General features: G+C 53.0%; 1 protein-coding gene across 50 annotated transcripts in view; it reads right to left on the bottom strand.

Moving 5' to 3' along the window:
* Positions 1-435: 435 nt before the first annotated feature.
* The window catches only part of MADD (MAP kinase activating death domain), a 40,813-nt gene continuing 25,430 nt past the window's right edge, over positions 436-15,818 (bottom strand). For 20 of the 50 annotated variants that reach the window (XM_086341458.1, XM_086341457.1, XM_086341460.1 and 17 more), the window contains 11 exons: positions 15,542-15,604; positions 15,182-15,302; positions 14,974-15,079; positions 14,168-14,278; positions 11,657-11,764; positions 5,958-6,122; positions 5,647-5,719; positions 5,402-5,508; positions 3,373-3,442; positions 1,668-1,714; positions 436-1,351 (listed from right to left, as the gene is read on the bottom strand). In XM_086341458.1, coding sequence (XP_086197584.1) covers positions 1,247-1,351; positions 1,668-1,714; positions 3,373-3,442; positions 5,402-5,508; positions 5,647-5,719; positions 5,958-6,122; positions 11,657-11,764; positions 14,168-14,278; positions 14,974-15,079; positions 15,182-15,302; positions 15,542-15,604 — 1,076 coding nt within the window. In that variant the 3' untranslated portion in view covers positions 436-1,246. The remainder of the gene's footprint in view (positions 1,352-1,667; positions 1,715-3,372; positions 3,443-5,401; positions 5,509-5,646; positions 5,720-5,957; positions 6,123-11,656; positions 11,765-14,167; positions 14,279-14,973; positions 15,080-15,181; positions 15,303-15,541; positions 15,605-15,818) is intronic. The other 30 variants (XM_086341477.1, XM_086341489.1, XM_086341496.1 and 27 more) reach the window with 3 other exon arrangements.

The following is a 15,818-nucleotide window of genomic DNA, read 5'->3' as shown; positions in this document are numbered from 1 at the left end:
CTTTTGGGAGGAGGAAGCCAGCAGCTTTCAGAGGTCCTCTGATAGAGTGGTTTTTCCACGGTATAGAAAAGAAGTTCCATGAAGGCTGGTCCAAGGACTCCTGCCCTGCCTCAGACACTCCTGGTTTCCAGGCCCTGGGGGAGGCCCAGTCCTGACACCTCTCTGGGGAGCTGAGGCCCAGGCCTCGGTCTCTGTCCAGCCCCACTGAATCCCTGCTCCCTGTCAAAGCCCAGTTTGGCGGCTCCCTCTAGTGGCCCACTCGAGCACAGCCACCCTGGGGCCGCCCCTTGGAGCGGGCGGCGGGGCAAGGTGGGGCGGGCACAGCCTCACCTCCCCAACTGCCTCTGGTGGAGGTGCCTTTGTGGAGTCCAGGGCTGGCCCTCCTCGCACAGGGCTGAGGGGCCTCACTGAATGCACGGCAGCCAGGAACCCACGGGGAGTTCAGGACGTTTATTTCACATTCACACCTCTGTACACCTTCTATAAATAGTGTGGAGCCGAAATATTTACAGTCCCCTGCTGCCCACTCCCAGGCTCGCCTGCCCTCACACACAAGTGGGGTCCGAAATGGCCTTTCCCCTCCCCACCCCACCCAGCTCCAGGCGGGGCAGCCCACGGCCCTGGGAGTCTCCTACCGAGGCGGGCAGGCCGCAGGGAACTCGCCACTCAGCAGCGAAGGGGGTCGGCGCAGACCGCTGCGGGGGGAGGCTGTGGGAGCAGCCGCCAGGCAGGCCTGTGCCCGCGGGCAGCAGCTTCGGCCTGGGAACTGCCCGAGGAGCATGGCGGGCCCCGCTGGCTCTGCCGCCCCTGACCCCTCCCATGCTCACCCACCCCTCGCCGGGGGCGGGGACGAGCCTGCTGGGTCACAGGGAGGAGAGGCCAGGTCTGCCCTGAAGACCCACGATGTCACGGACGAGAACCACAACGGACAGCTCAACAGCACGCAGCAGGGGCTCGCACTGCGGCCTCGTGCGATCTCGGGAGCCACTGGCCCGAGACGCACACGCGTGTGCACGCACACACACACACACACTCACCCTTGAGCCCCGAGGGGACAGCAGGCTGGTCTTCTGGGGGAGGGGAGGGAAAGGCGGGAGAGACTAGCTCAGCCCCGTGGACACGCTGAGACACACACACACTGAGAGCCGTCTGAGCTGCGGCGAGAGGCCGGCAGAGGACACGCCATTGGCGCGCTCGGCAGCATTGTGCCAGGGCAGCAGCGAGGGGCAGCCTTCGGCCCTCCCCATCAGCTAGAGACGGGCCGGGGCGGGGTCCTGAGGTCCTCCTCACTGCTGCGGACCGCAGCCACGTACGAGAAGAGACACAACACGGAGTAGCAGATCTCGTGGGCCTGGGGGCAGAGAACCAGCCGGGTCAGCGCAGGGGACGCAGGCCCCGCCATCCTCACTCGTGGACGGCTGCCAAGTGGGAGACTCCAGGCCTCCAGCCGAAGAGCCCCCGCGAGGCCAGAGCGGGCTGCAGGAGGGGAGGCGGGCGCCTCTGCCGGGCCAAAGGCCTGCTCCACTCCAGCGGCACCTCTGGCCTCCAGACCACACTCGCCTCAACCACTCGCCATCGCCCGCGCCCTGCGAGGCCCGCCCCCCTCCTGCCGGAGTCGCCCTGGGAGCCCTCTGCAGACCGGCTGGCGGGGCTGGCGGCACACTCACCATCGGTGTCTTGTACTTGTGGCTCACCACTTCTTTAATTTCAGGAACTACAACCGGACGGGCAAGAGACAAAACAAGAGAGTTCAACACTTCAGAGCAATGACGCCACGCTCCCCCAGGCGGCGGCGCCCGGCACAGGGTCCCCTTCCCCTCTGGGCCTCACCCAGCCCCTGCGAGGGGACACCGGCCCAGACGCCCTGAGGTCCGCAATGGCCCCTGGCTCTACGGCTGCGGCTCGACCCCGCTGGCCGCCACTCCAGTCCTGGCCCCCAAGGACCACGGCGGGTGCGCCCAGCTTTCGGCCAGAAGAAGAGCAGTTTCTAGCCTGTGCCTCGCCTTGCTGGGACCCCCGAGCGCTCAGCCCCCTGCCCAGCCCCACCCTCCGGTCAAGGCAGCAGATGCCCTGTGCTCCCAGCCCAGACACGGAGGCTCCTGAGGCAGGATGAAGCGGGGGCGGGACACTAAACCCACCAGACTCGGGAGTTTCCTTCCCTGATGGCAGGAGAGGCCCAGGCCTGCCCGTGTGAGGGAGAGCGTCAGAGGGCCCTGGAGCAGACACACCGAGCAGAAGAGACAGGCGAGGACGGCACCCGGGGGAAGTGACAGGGAGCGTCAGGCAAGATACACACAGGTCCACGGCCCAGGGGCCAAGACTGAGACCCCTGGCCCCAGCCCTGCGGGGCTGCTGCGCGGCCAGAGCAGGGAAGTGGGTCTCCTGGCCTCAGCCCCATCCCAGCCCCGAGACCAGAAGTGGGGGGCATCACGCCCCAGAGGGCCCCTCCTCCTCCTGACCCTGGGAGGGGAGTTTGGGGCCCAGGGTTAACAGGGAGTAAATACACTCGTCCAAGGTAGAACAAGGAGCCCAGGTCCTTCTCCTGAGCCAGAGGACCCCCCCCTGCCCCCCAAAACATCTCTCTGGCAGAAGAGAGGAAGGCGTACAGAACCGGTGAGCCAGCGCAGGTGGAGGACGTGGGGAAGGAAGAGGGTGGAGGGAAGGTTAGGGAAGGTTGGCGATGGGAGCAGCTGGCCTGGGCGAAGGGAGCCTGCCCACCCAGGCCCGAGGTGGCGGGCAGGGCCTGGGGAGGCAGCGCGGCGAGGTCACTTTACCTGCTGGAGAACGAAGGTTTTCATAGCAGCGATGAGGGGCACAAAAGAATGAAGCACAAACACAGCAGGAACTCAAAGCCCCAGGGTGAGAACCCAGATGCCGCTCAGCCCTGGGTGTGGGGGGGAGCCTGGCTCCCGGCTCCCTAGGCCTGCCTGCGCCCCTGCGCGCCTTCCTCTGGCTTGGAGGCTGCACGGACCCTGGCGTGGCCCCGGGGCAGTTGGACGAGGCGCTGGGCTGCTAGAGGGACTGAGGCGGCTACGTGAGCACAGCTGAGCGGGGGCGCGGCTGGGCCGCTCTGCCCCCAGGACTTTCTGACTTCCGCCTGGCCAGGCCCAGCCAGGGGAGGCGTGCTGGTTGGAGGAGCCCCCTGAGCACCAGCGGAGCTCTGGGCCGGCGTTAAGCCGCTGCTCTGGGGCCTGTTCCCTGGCAGCACTGGCTAGCTTTCCTGCCTCCCTTCTCTCATCCTCCCTACGCTCCTGCTCCTCCTGACCTCTCTGCAGAGGCGCTTCTTCTCTGTCTCTAGTCCCTCCTCTGGAGCTCCGAGGTTTGAGTTACTGCCATGTGAGTCCAGACCTAAGAGCAAAATAGTGTAATTACCAAATTCCTCCAGGACAAAGACGCCTCGGACTGTATTGCACTTTTTAATGTGATTCAGCTCTATGAAAACCTGCAAGAGAGGGAGGGAGGGAGCGGTAAGGCCCAGACGCTCCCCCTCCACCCGCAGAGCCCCCTCTCCCAGCTGTAGCCCCGTGCCCACACCGGAAACCTATGTCCCAAAGGGAGGGCACCAGAACCCACACACACACAGCTCAGAAGCGCCAAGAAGCAAAGACAGCAGAAAGGGCAGTACCTTCCGCTCCTGGCCGGAGGAGAAAGCATGGGAGAGAAAGGAAGGTGTTAGTTTTAACGGTCAAAGCCAACCCCGAGGCCCCTCTGCCGGCCTGGGCTGCCTGCCCGCACCCTCTGCCCAGGGCAGCGCTGGCAGGACCCGGCACCCCGGGGCCCCCGCCCCGGCCCCTCAGCGCTCTACCCCGCCATGCGTCCTCCTCCGGCGCAGAGGGCTGGCACGCACAAAGCTCTCCTCACACTGTCCTGGGGGAGGTGGGGGCATCTTCTGTGAGACAGGATCCAGGTTCTCCCCGGAGTGCGTGGTGCTGGCAGTGACAGCTACCACTCGGGAGAGCCTACTGGGAGTCTGCACACACTGTCTGTCTGTCTGTCCTCGTGTCTCCGGGGTGGGGCATCCGCACAGGTGTGGTATCACCCATGTTGCACAGATGAGGCTACTGAGGGTCAGGAAGGTTTTTCCTGAGGATAACAGCTGGCATCTGAATCTGAGTACATCCTGACTCCAAAGGCCACGCTTTCCCCCCTTCAGCAGAGTCCCACCAGGGGACCACCGCTTCGTCCACTCCAGCTGACTGTCAGGAGGTGGAAGATGGGCCCCGAGGCCAGGATCTCAAAGTGAGTCAGGGTCTGACCTCCTGGGGCAAAGCCGTAATCCACAGACCGGCCTGTACACACCGTGTAACGCTTAGACAGGAGGTCGGTCTGGGGCGGGGGCGGACCAAGGGGAGGACGGGGGTCATTCACTGAGACCTGTTCTTCGGAAGGTGAGGCTCTGGGGGAGGCCGCAACCCTCAAGTGCAGTCCGAAGCCTGGTCCCCAAGAACTGCTGGCGCCTTCATGGTCCAGAAAACCGCTTAAGTAAACCCTCTGCGGGTGGAGCCTCGGGTCTCGAGTATACTATTTAATGCACTACTCTGACGATAGTAAACGTGCTTCTGCACGTACCCTGCCGGGAAACCGGGGGGCTGCTCCCCAGCACACCGAGCTGCCCTGAGGGGGTCCTGAAAGAAGAATTAAAATGGAAGCGGGGAGGGAGCCCCCGAGGCCAGGCGTTCACTGCACACTCGGGTCTGGCTCAGAGCCTCGGGAGGGTGAGGGAAGGCACTTGTGTGAAGAGCCAGGACTGGGAACGGACCTGGGATGACGCGCGGGCCTCAGAAAGGAATTAGCTTAAGGAGCGTCCACTGAGAGAAAACGTAATGCTGTGTTAGAAGATCAAGAGGAGAAACGGTCAGGTCCTACGGTGGGACCACAGGGAGGGCAAGATGGATCCCGAAGTGCTCCCCGTTGGGGTCGCGGGCCGGCGGGCGGGGGAGTGGGGTCTGCGGAGCAGGGGACGGAGTGGGGCGCTCAGAGGAAGGAAGAGAACAGGAAGGAGGATCAGCAGGTTGGAAAGGCGAATTCACACACACACTCCACGCACACAAGAGGACCAGCTGGCCTAGACTCACAGCGAAACCACAAGCAAAAGCACACCCTGGAGCAAGAGAAGGGCCGGGGAGACGCTCCCACTCACACTGAGCTGAGTCTACGGGCGGGGCGCGGCCCCCTCTCCCCGCCCCCCTGCAACGGCTCCCTGCCGCGGCTTCGCGGGTGGGGGCAGCCAGTGTCCCTGCGCCCTCCCTTCGGATTGCCCTCTGGCCCAGCTGCCCCGATGCGCTCACTAGCCCCGGATGCTCCCACTAGCCCCGGAGGCCTGGCTCCCATTCGCGGGGGAACCTGGACACGACGCCTGCAGCGCCGGGGCTGGAAGCCTCAGGCTGCCACTCTAACCCACCTGGTTGTGCATGAACTTGAGGTTGATCCCTTCGAGGGTGACCTGCAGCAAGCCCCCCTCGCCAGTCTTCATGTCCTGCACGGGGAACTCGCCACCCAATTCCGGCCCTGCGGCAAGGAAGGGGCCTTATCAGCTAATGGAGGGGGCGAGCCCCGAGGCCCGTGACCTCCGCGGGGCTCTCCGGGCGGATGAACACCAATGCAAGTCAACGGAAGGCATGGGCTCCGGGGCCGCCCCCTCCTCACCCGGCTTGATGCTCTGCTGGCGGGCGGCGGCGCGCTCCATGCTGTCCTTCACGCAGTAGTACAGCTCCCGACACTGCGGCACAGGGGGCGGCCGGCCGGTCAGACCAGGCCCCCGGGCGCCCCACCCCTCTGTCCCTGAACCCTGGACCTTGGAGGCAGCTTTATGTGGCCCATGCCACAGCCAGAGGCATGTGGATGGTGGTGGGGGAGGCCAGCGTGGCTCCCTTAAGGGTCCCTTCCCTGCAGGGAACTCCAGGTGTGGCCCTCATCGCCTGCCCCGCCCCGGACACACGGAGCTCACGGGTAGGTACCTTCTTAGTATAGAACTTGTTGAGCTGAGTCTCGGAGCCATTTCTGCGCCACAAGCACAGCACCTTGGTCTTGGGGCAGTAGGTCATGTTGATGAGTTTCTCGTACCACCAGCGCTCGTACACCGTCCCGATGTTACTGCGCAGCACCACGCAGTCGTCACACACCTGCGGGGCGGTCGGCAGCCCTGGTCTCCTGGGTCTCTTCCTCCCCGGGCCACGCCCCCAGGACAGATGTACCGGGTGCTAGGAGCATCCCCCAGGTCAGGGTTCTCACCCGACACTCAGCCTAACTTGGCGGAGACGCAGACCCTGAACGGCTGGGCACGCGTCCACCGGAAGGGTTGCTGGCAAGGGGAGAGGCCAATGAGAGGAACTCGTGGGCCCGGAAGGAGGCCCGCACCTCACCTCAGGGTCGACTGCCTCTCACACGTTCTGGAGATAAGTGCGGAGGCCATCTCCCGCCTCTACCTTTCAATCTTAGGAATCATCTCTTTAGTGATGGGGCACAAAGGCAGGGGACTGGGGCAGACTTAACCCAGGAGGAAAAAAAAGCGACATGAACACATTTCCTAATCTTGGCTCAACTCCAGTTCTGCATAGATTCTTCTCAAAAATTAATTACACAGTGACACGTGGACACTGCTTAATGCAATAATAAAAAACTATCCAGCACAGGATGGTATAAATTAAAGGCCAAGTTCTCCTCCACAGAGTTCCTCTTTCTTGCTCAACGTTCTCCCACAGGCCAATGAATATGTCCATCTGCCTTCAGTTATGGAGGAGGCAGTTCAGCACCATGGGTAAGAACACCGGTCTAAGATCTGACTGCCTGGGTTTACATTCCGGCTATCACCTTACTTAGCTGTGTCACCTTAAGCAAGTTAATCCGTGTCTGTATGTCCTCATGTATAAGATGGGGACAGCTATAACTTCATGGAGTTACTGTGAAGATTAAGTAAGTTAATGTGCATAAAATTCTCAGAATAAAGCCAGGCACATAGAAAGTACCCAAGAGTCAGCTGCTATACCAATGATACAACTGTGATGTAGGAAACAGAATAATAATTCTGACGACCATTCTGATGGTCCTCAAACGTTCCTGCATAGGAGACTTGTCTTCCTGAGTCCTGACCTTGCTCTGTGTTGGTGTCACACTGGCAGCACCTCAAACTCATCCTGGACTCCACATCTCTTGGGCAGCTCCTCCCTCTAAGCTCCCTGAGTAACTGGCATTTCTGTCCCCCCAGCTGCCTGAGCCAGGAAAGAAGGTGTGATGTGAGACCCCACCATTCTGCCCCAAACACCCCAGGACACTCTTCCCCTCCCCTACTCCAGCCATTAAGTTCTAACTCTTCTTCAAGTCTTAAGCGCAAAGATCACTTCTGGGCATCACCCACAACGCCCAGGCCCTCTGCTGTGTATCCTCATGACATCTGCCCCCCAGAAATCTCTCATAATGCTCATTATCCTTTAGGACACTGGGTGTTTAATTACCTGACTTTCCCAATGGCTTATCAACCCTATAAGGGCAACAGAGACCTACCTCCCTGATTCACTACTGTAACCCCAAAGCCAGCAAAGCCAGCAGAGTGCCTGGCTGTAATGTGTGCTCCCTAAAAACTGGGTGAAAGAATAAGGAACACACGACTATCAGTTTAATCTACCTACATAAGACTTTACTGGAGTTCAAAAGCCCAAGGAAGAAAAGGGCCAGAGTAGCTGAGTGGGAATTTAGAAACTTGAATTCTACTGTAGCTGAACTCTGTGCTTCTCTCGATCTGAAAGATGGAGAGAACTACTCTGCTTTGCATAACCCTTTAAGAACATCATGTAGGGCCTTCCCTGGTGGTAGAGTGGATAAAAAGCAGCCTGCCAATGCAGGGGACATGGGTTCGAGCCCTGGTCCGGGAAGATTCCACATGCCTCGGAGCAACTAAGCCCGTGCGCCTAGAGCCTGTGCTCTGCGACAAAAGAGAAGCCACTGCCATGAGGAGCAGCCCTCGCTCGCTGCAACTAGAGCGAGGCCATACAGAAACAAAGACCCAGAGCAGCCGAAAACAACTGATTTTAAAAGAACGGTGGGGAAAAGACACTGAGAAGAATACACAATTTCTAGGCTAGAGACACAAAGGTAGCGACGTGTCACACTCGTCAGTGCTGGGGGAGGGGTAACTGGTGTAGTCTTTGGGATGGCAATGGCAAAATCTATCAAACTGTAAACGTACCCAGTGGACACCTGTGTCTGTATGGCTGTGCCCCTCTGCTGTCCACCCAAAACTACCACAACATCATTAACTGGTTGCACTCCAGTGCAAAATGAAAAGCTTTTAAAAAGTTGTAAACATATGTAAGCTTGATCCAGAAATGTCTTTTTTTTTAATTAATTTTTATTGGCGTATAGTCGCTTTACTAATGCTGTGTTAGTTTCTGCTGTACAGCAAAGTCAATCATCTGTAGGTATAGATCTACCCCCTCTTTCTTGGATTTCCTTCCCATTTAGATCACCGCAAGCATTGAGTTCCCTGTGTTACACAGTAGGCTCTCCTTAGTCATCTATCTTATACATAGTTTGACCCAGAAATTTCACACCAAGAATCTATCCTGTAGAAATTCTCATGTGACTGTGCGAAGATTTATGTTCAAGGATGACCAGTTAATCCTTGTTAAAAAAAAAAAAAAAGAAAAAGTGGGAGGGACTAGTTAAATACATCATGGCACATCCAGAGAAAACCTAACGGTTGAGCCTCCATTTAAAAAAGACAGATTTCTATAATATGGAGACATACTATCAATATATCTATGATACATTAAGTGAAAAAAGTCAAATTATATAATAATATTTGTAATCTGGTATCACTTTTAGAAACACTGAAATAAAATTCCATAGTAAGCTGTATTCAAACAAATACGCATTTTTTTTTAAATCTGAAGGGATTCACACCAAATTCTCTAACAGTGGTTACCTCTGAGACATGGCATTGGCAGGAAGTGAAAGAAAATTTTTACTTTTTACTTAATTCACTTCTACATGGTTTGAAACATTTCCAGCATATACTCTTACTTTTATAATTAAGATAACAGGCAATAAAGGTGATTTTTAAAAAGTCTTTGCAAATTGTTATCCAGCTGATCACACAGCCAGCAGCCTGTGCTGAGAACGGTTAACTCCGATAGCCTCACAGTAGCCAGGCGCTGACAGAGTGAGCGCGGTACCCATGCTTTGCAGTACAAGGCGGAGCATCTATGAGTTGACAGAACCACCCCAAGCTCCACCGCCCTTGTCTGAGGCTCCTTGTACAGTGGTGGGAGTGGGTCCTACACGTCAGAGAATCCTCTTTAGAAATTTACTCTGCTGCCGGTGTCTGAAGTAGCCCTCAGCTCCAACAGGCACTCAGACAAATTCTATCACTTCAAGGGGACATGAACACAACAGCCTTCTGAGCTGCATCACATGTAAGTTTCTGCTGCAGAGCAGACACCCCCCCAATGTTTGCTAGATTACCTCTTCAAAAAGCTGTGACTGTGAAAATCAAATTTGACTGAACCAAAAGGCAACAGGGTGTTAGCTAATCTCACTGCTTTACAGAGGAGCTTTACTTGGCCCCTAAAAGTACTGAGAAAGAATCTTAGCCATTTTAGAATTAAAAACACAGAAATGAAGAAAACGTGGCCAACTTCCTTCATAATACTGGATTAAGAAAGGATTTTTATAGCTATGACTTAAAATCCAGAAGCCAGAAAATAAACGACTAATTAATTCAACTACAAAAACAGTTAAAAAAAATTCTGCACGACAAAAAATACCATAAATCAGAAAACTAATGCAGAGCAGAGGCCAGATTCCCACGTGTGAACCCTCTGACCACAAGCAGGGAGCTGACCATACGAGGCGACCACCTAGTCTTCTGAAATACTGAAACCACAACTGAACAAACCTCCAGACTGAACCGCCAGTGTGCACAAGCACAAGTGACAGAGAAACAGGCTACACGACATAAGGAGATGCGGCCAGCAAAACCGAAAAGGGAAGATGGCCCCTCCACAGGCCTATGCTCTCCAACAAAACAAACAGCAACACGAAGAGAAACTGGATGCTAAGACATACTTTAGAGTCACAGCAACCAAAACTATAAATGCATTTTCTCTTTGACCCAGCTATCCCACTTCCGGGAACTCTTAGATGAAGCTTCCTTTCACGCATGAAATGAAGCAGGCACAGCATCACCCAGAGTCACACTACTAACAATATAAAAACCTGGGCGAAAACCAAGGGTGTATATATGCTGACTGGCGAAATAAAGTGCGGTCTAGTCACATGGTGGAACACCACACGGCTGTAAAAAGAATGAGAACATTCTTTTTCTACTGATACGGAAGATCTCCAGGATATGTTTAAGGAAAAAAAGAAAAAGGTTCAGATCAGCAGATATGAAGTGCTACCTTTATGTCTGTGGTGTTGGAGAAGACTCTTGAGAGTCCCTTGGACTGCAAGGAGATCCAACCAGTCCATCCTAAAGGAGATCAATCCTGAGTGTTCATTGGAACGACTGATATTGAAGCTGAAACTCCAATACTCTAGCCACCTGATGCGAAGAGCTTACTCATTGGAAAAGACCCTTTTGCTGGGAAAGATTGAAGGTGGGAGGAGAAGGAGACGACAGAGGATGAGATGATTGGATGGCATCACCGACTCAATGGACGTGAGTTTGGGTAAACTCTGGGAGTTGGTGATGGACAGGGAGGCCTGGCGTGCTGCAGTCCATGGGGTCGCAAAGAGTCAGACACGACTGAGCTAGTGAACTGAACCGAACCTTTATGTAAGAGTAGGAAAATAAGAATTTATGTTTATATTTTATTGTGTTTGCGTAGAAAACCACTGGAGGACATAAAGTGGTTATAAATAAAAGTGGTTGCCTACGAGAGGAAGGGGTGAGGTGGTTGGAAAACCGAGTGGAAGGGGATAAGAATGAGACAAGACTTGCCAGTGTATACCATTTCATGTTGTTCTGACTTATGGACAATGCGACCGTATCATCTACTCAATCTATATGTAAAAGACAAGACAGGGAATCGTCTATTACATTACTTATTTGCATAAGAGCCTGACAATTAATCCATCTAGTCAAGGCTATGGTTTTTCCAGTAGTCATGTATGGATGTGAGAGTTGGACTATAAAGAAAGCTGAATGCTGAAGAATTGATGCTTTTGAACTGTGGTGTTGGAGAAGACTTTTGAGAATCCCTTGGACTGCAAGGATGTCCAACCAGTCCATCCTAAAGGAGATCAGTCCTGGGTGTTCATTGGAAGGACTGATGTTGAAGCTGAAACTCCAATCCTTTGGCCACCTGATGCGAAGAACTGACTCACTGGAAAAGACCCTTATGCTGGGAAAGATTGAAGGTGGGAGGAAAAGGGGATGACAGAGGATGAGATGGTTGGATGGCATCACTGACTCAGTGGACATGGATTTGAGTTAACTCCGGGAGTTGGTGATGGACAGGGAAGCCTGGCGTGCTGTAGTTCACGGGGTCTCAGAGTCGGACACGACTAAGCGACTGAACTGAACTGAAAATTAATGATAAATGGACCATGAAAATGAATAAGTGGGGAAAAATATTCTGGCATCCGTTCTAGGAGTTTCTTGTGACTTTCAAATGACTTTCAAATGTCCCTCTGGGCATGAACCAGCAGCACCTACCTCCATGAAAAAGATATCTCCATTCGTGTCTGTCCCTGCATGTACCACGAATGTCTGCTTCTTCATGTGCCGGCTGCCACTGGACCGGATGGAGAGATCGCGTCCATTCTGAGGAAAGAGAGATCCTTCAGCGACATCCGAGCTTCCCTCTCATAGAGCAGTCTGGGCCCAGAATCCCCCATTCAGCAATTCAATTCCTATCGGTCTCCTCAGAGAAGCGCCATCTGCTGGCCACTGACCACCATGGACGTGTTCACAAACTTCTTGGTCTCAGGATTCTTCTAACATTATTGATGACCCCCAAGAGCTTATGTTTTTGTGAGTTAAATTTATAGATATTTACCATATTAGAAATTATCATTGACAAAAGTTTTAAGTTTTTATTAATTCATTTAAAGTGTTAGTCGCACAGTCGTGTCCAACTCTTCGTGACCCCCACAGATTGCACAGGCTGCCAGGCTCCTCTGTCCATGGAATTCTCCAGGCAAGAATACTGGAGTGGATAGGCATTCCCTTCTCCAGGGGATCTTCCCCAACCCCAGGGATTGAACCTGGGTCTCTCACATTGCAGGCAGATTCTTTACCTGAGCCATCAGGGAAACCCAATTCATTTAAAAGGAATTAGTAATTCATTAATAAGGTGGTGCAAGTGGTAAAGAATATGCCCGCCAATGCAGAAGACACAAGGGATGCGGGTTTGATCCCTGGGTCGGGAAGATCTCCTGGAGGAGGAAATAGGCAACCCACTCCAGTATTCTTGCCTAGGAAATCTCATGGACAGAGGCCTGGGCTACTGTCCATGGGGTCGCAAAGAGCTGGACACGACTGAGCGACTAGGTACAAGAGTGCAACAATAAATCCACTGCATGGTAATATACATAACATATACTTTTCAAATAACTATATCTCTCAGAACAAAAAAAAGTGAAGAGCAGCATTATTTTGCATTTTTGCAAGTTTCATTAATGTTTGGCTTATTAAAAAATAGTTGCATTCTCATATCTGCTTCTACATTCAATCCATTGTGACATGTTGCTTTGGCAGAGGTATATTAAAGACAACCTGACTTCAAAGATATCTATCTGGAAAAGGGAGGAGTATTCTACCAGGCTTTCCATATGTATATGTATATTCTTCTCTGATGCTGTACCAGAACCTCAAGTAGTTTCTTAAGCTTAGTTGCAATGTGGGATCTGAAAACACATCAGTGAACACTTTGTACTTTGCTACAGTGCAATCCATTTGTATGCTTGACACTTGGAGTTACACTTGGAGTGGTTAGTTGAATTTTCAACACCACACATTGAGCATCTGGAAAATACTGGTTTTTCAAGTTATGAAGCTCTTTCAAGTGCTGACACATTTCATGACATAATATAAAAAAAATCACATTCATTAATTCCATCACCAATCTTACTAGAAAAGTCTTTAAAATACTGGGAAGCTTTGAGCACAAAAGTCTGCTGAGAAAAATAAATAAATAAATAAATAAAGTCTGCTGAGTACCCAAGTCCAAACAATGATAGTTTGTTAGTCATTCTTTCAAGTGAAAATGATGTCCCATAAACAAAGCTGCCAGTTCACCATGCAGCTAAAATTGTCACAAACTGCTTTTCCTCCAAATGATCATTGCATTTTGGTTTGCGGCAGAAATGCTCTATGTGTATTTCTCATTTTGCCACACAGAATGTTAGGAAGATGTATCATCAATAGTCAGATTTAAGAAAACTGATGATTTTAACTGCTTCATCGAGGACACTCGCAAGTCAACTGGCTTTTCATTTTCTTCCTAACCGAGAGAGTACAGAGGTGGGGCCGCCAGCATGCTTTGGTGCCACTGTCTACACTGCGTTAAGGCACCAGCGGTTTTTACCCACTACTGCTTCTGAACCATTAGTGTGCATGTCAACCCAGTGAAAAAGGAAATAACATCTCAGTATTGTCAAGAAAACAGTATTCACCTTGTGGATCCACAAGGGTCCACAGACCACACAGATGCTGAAAAGGCTGCACTGGGACGGTTTCAGTGCAGAGACTCCTATCACAGAACAGAAGGGCAAACGCCTCATCTAGAGGCCAAGCCCTATGTTCAGAACTGCTGCTGCTGCTAAGTCACTTCAGTCGTGTCCGACTCTGTGCAACCCTATAGACGGCAGCTCACCAGGCTCCCCCGTCCCTGGGATTCTCCAGACAAGAACACTGGAGTGGGTTGCCATTTCCTTCTCCAATGCATGAAAGTGAAAAGAGAAAGTGAAGTCGCTCAGTCGTGTCCGACTCTTAGCGACCCCATGGACTGTAGCCCACCAGGCTCCTCCATCCATGGGATTTTCCAGGCAAGAGTACTGGAGGGGGTGCCATTGCCTTCTCCGATGTTCAGAACTAGGAATTCTGAAAACATCTGAGCCAAGAAATGAGCTACAGGGAAGCCTCTCCGTTAGGCCTCGGGGCCCACGCCTAGGCAGCTGACCAGTGCGATGGAAGGAGCCTGAAGAATGGCTGAGACGTGCTCACCAGGTTGGCCAGCTGGTCAAGGACTTCATTGATTTGCTGACTGTACACAAGCCCAATATGGGACTTTCCCATCAGGCGCCTCACCTTCTTCCGGATGTCATTCTTATTTACCTGGAAAGCCAAAACAGAACCTCAATAACCAAGAGTGACTGCAGGGTATTCTCTCCACTGGATCAACTCATGTCTTCACATTAAGAGAGGCCGGGAGAACAGGCGGAGGAAAAACTCAGGAACTCATTCTCAAAACAACTCTCTTCTACCCACCAGGTCCTTTCAGAACAGGACTCTTCTACTTGGGAACACAGTTCTCTCCCACCGCTATAAAAACCAAATATAACCAAGTCAAACTAGAATCTGCCATTCACTGCTTTTCCAATGAGTAGTGCTTTTTACATCCACGGGAAAGTCAATATGATGAAGGACTAGTGCTGAAAAGTAAATTCTGAACATCCTTTCTAAGGTTTCAGAATCTACTACTTGAAAAAACATTCTCTTTCCACTGAATCCTCTGGGGAGTTCGACAGGCATCCTAAAAATATTCAGCAAAGGAAGCCCACTTAAAATTCAAAAGAAACAAACAGCACACCGTCATCCCTCACCTTTACAGCACTCCCCAGCTGTACAGCAGCCTGGCTGCTTCAGGGAAGGGGATAAATGAGCTGCAGAGAGGCCTCGGACCTTCAGTGAGGAAGAGGGCCCTAGCAGGACGCCCTGACTGCTTCCCGACTGCCCCAGGATCCAGGCAACAGGAACAAGCCTTGTCCTCAGCATTGGCAGTAGCTGGATGTAAGCAGAACTGACACTACCTTCATCAGCAGCATGTACGAGATGAGGTTGTGCAAGAGTGTGGCCAGCAGACGGTCTTCATCGTCCTCCAGGCGCTTCCGGTCGTGTTCTCCCAGGGACAGGTACCTGAACGGGAGACCAGGACACGTCAGCCCCCAGGTGGGAGGATGCAGAATTAACGGGGAAGGGGCCAAATTTGCCTTTTCCAAGGGTTTATAGACCTCACACCTGTCTATCATTTCCTGGGGACCCTGGTCCATGCCCATTCCTTCTCTCTCCAACATCACGGCATCTAAGAACGCGTCTTCCCAGAACTGCATTTGGTCCCATAAAGTAGAACGCTCTTTGCCTGTGTGGAAGAGAGGGTTTCTTAGTGGCTTATATAACATATAAAGAAGGCGGCTGCCAAACTAAGATAAAGAGTAACTTCCAGCAAAGAAGGGAGTCTTTACAAATTCCAGAGCAAAGGAAACATCAGACTCGCCACCCCAGATGCAGCATTCCTGCCACCAGCCCCGGCTGCCTCCAAGTGAGGCCCAGCCCCTCCCGAGGAGGAGGGATGAACAGCACACACAGAAGGGTGGTTACTTATAGAAAAGGTCTCCATAGCAGCGTCCTCTAACTGGTCCCACATCGATCCTTTGTCCCTTCCTGCCAGTTTGTGAGCAGGAAGGACCATGGTAGCAAGGAAGTAAAAGAAGACAGAAAGATAGAGACTGTTGATTAATACTGGACTTCAGTCTCTCCTAGCGTTCTCCCACTGCCTTCCTCTCTCCAGACCCAGACAGTCGCCGGCTTCAGATATAAAAATGCCCTTTCATGTCCGCACTGAGATCAGCCAACGGCCACGCAGCTACTTGTCCGG

This window comes from Bos grunniens, chromosome 15 (genome assembly GCF_055505025.1).
Source record: "Bos grunniens cultivar Pamir isolate PY7600 chromosome 15, Bosgru_T2T1.0, whole genome shotgun sequence".
Lineage (NCBI taxonomy): Eukaryota > Metazoa > Chordata > Mammalia > Artiodactyla > Bovidae > Bos > Bos grunniens.
The sequence above is the reverse complement of the archived record's forward strand: the minus strand, read 5'-3'. Positions and strand labels throughout refer to the sequence as shown.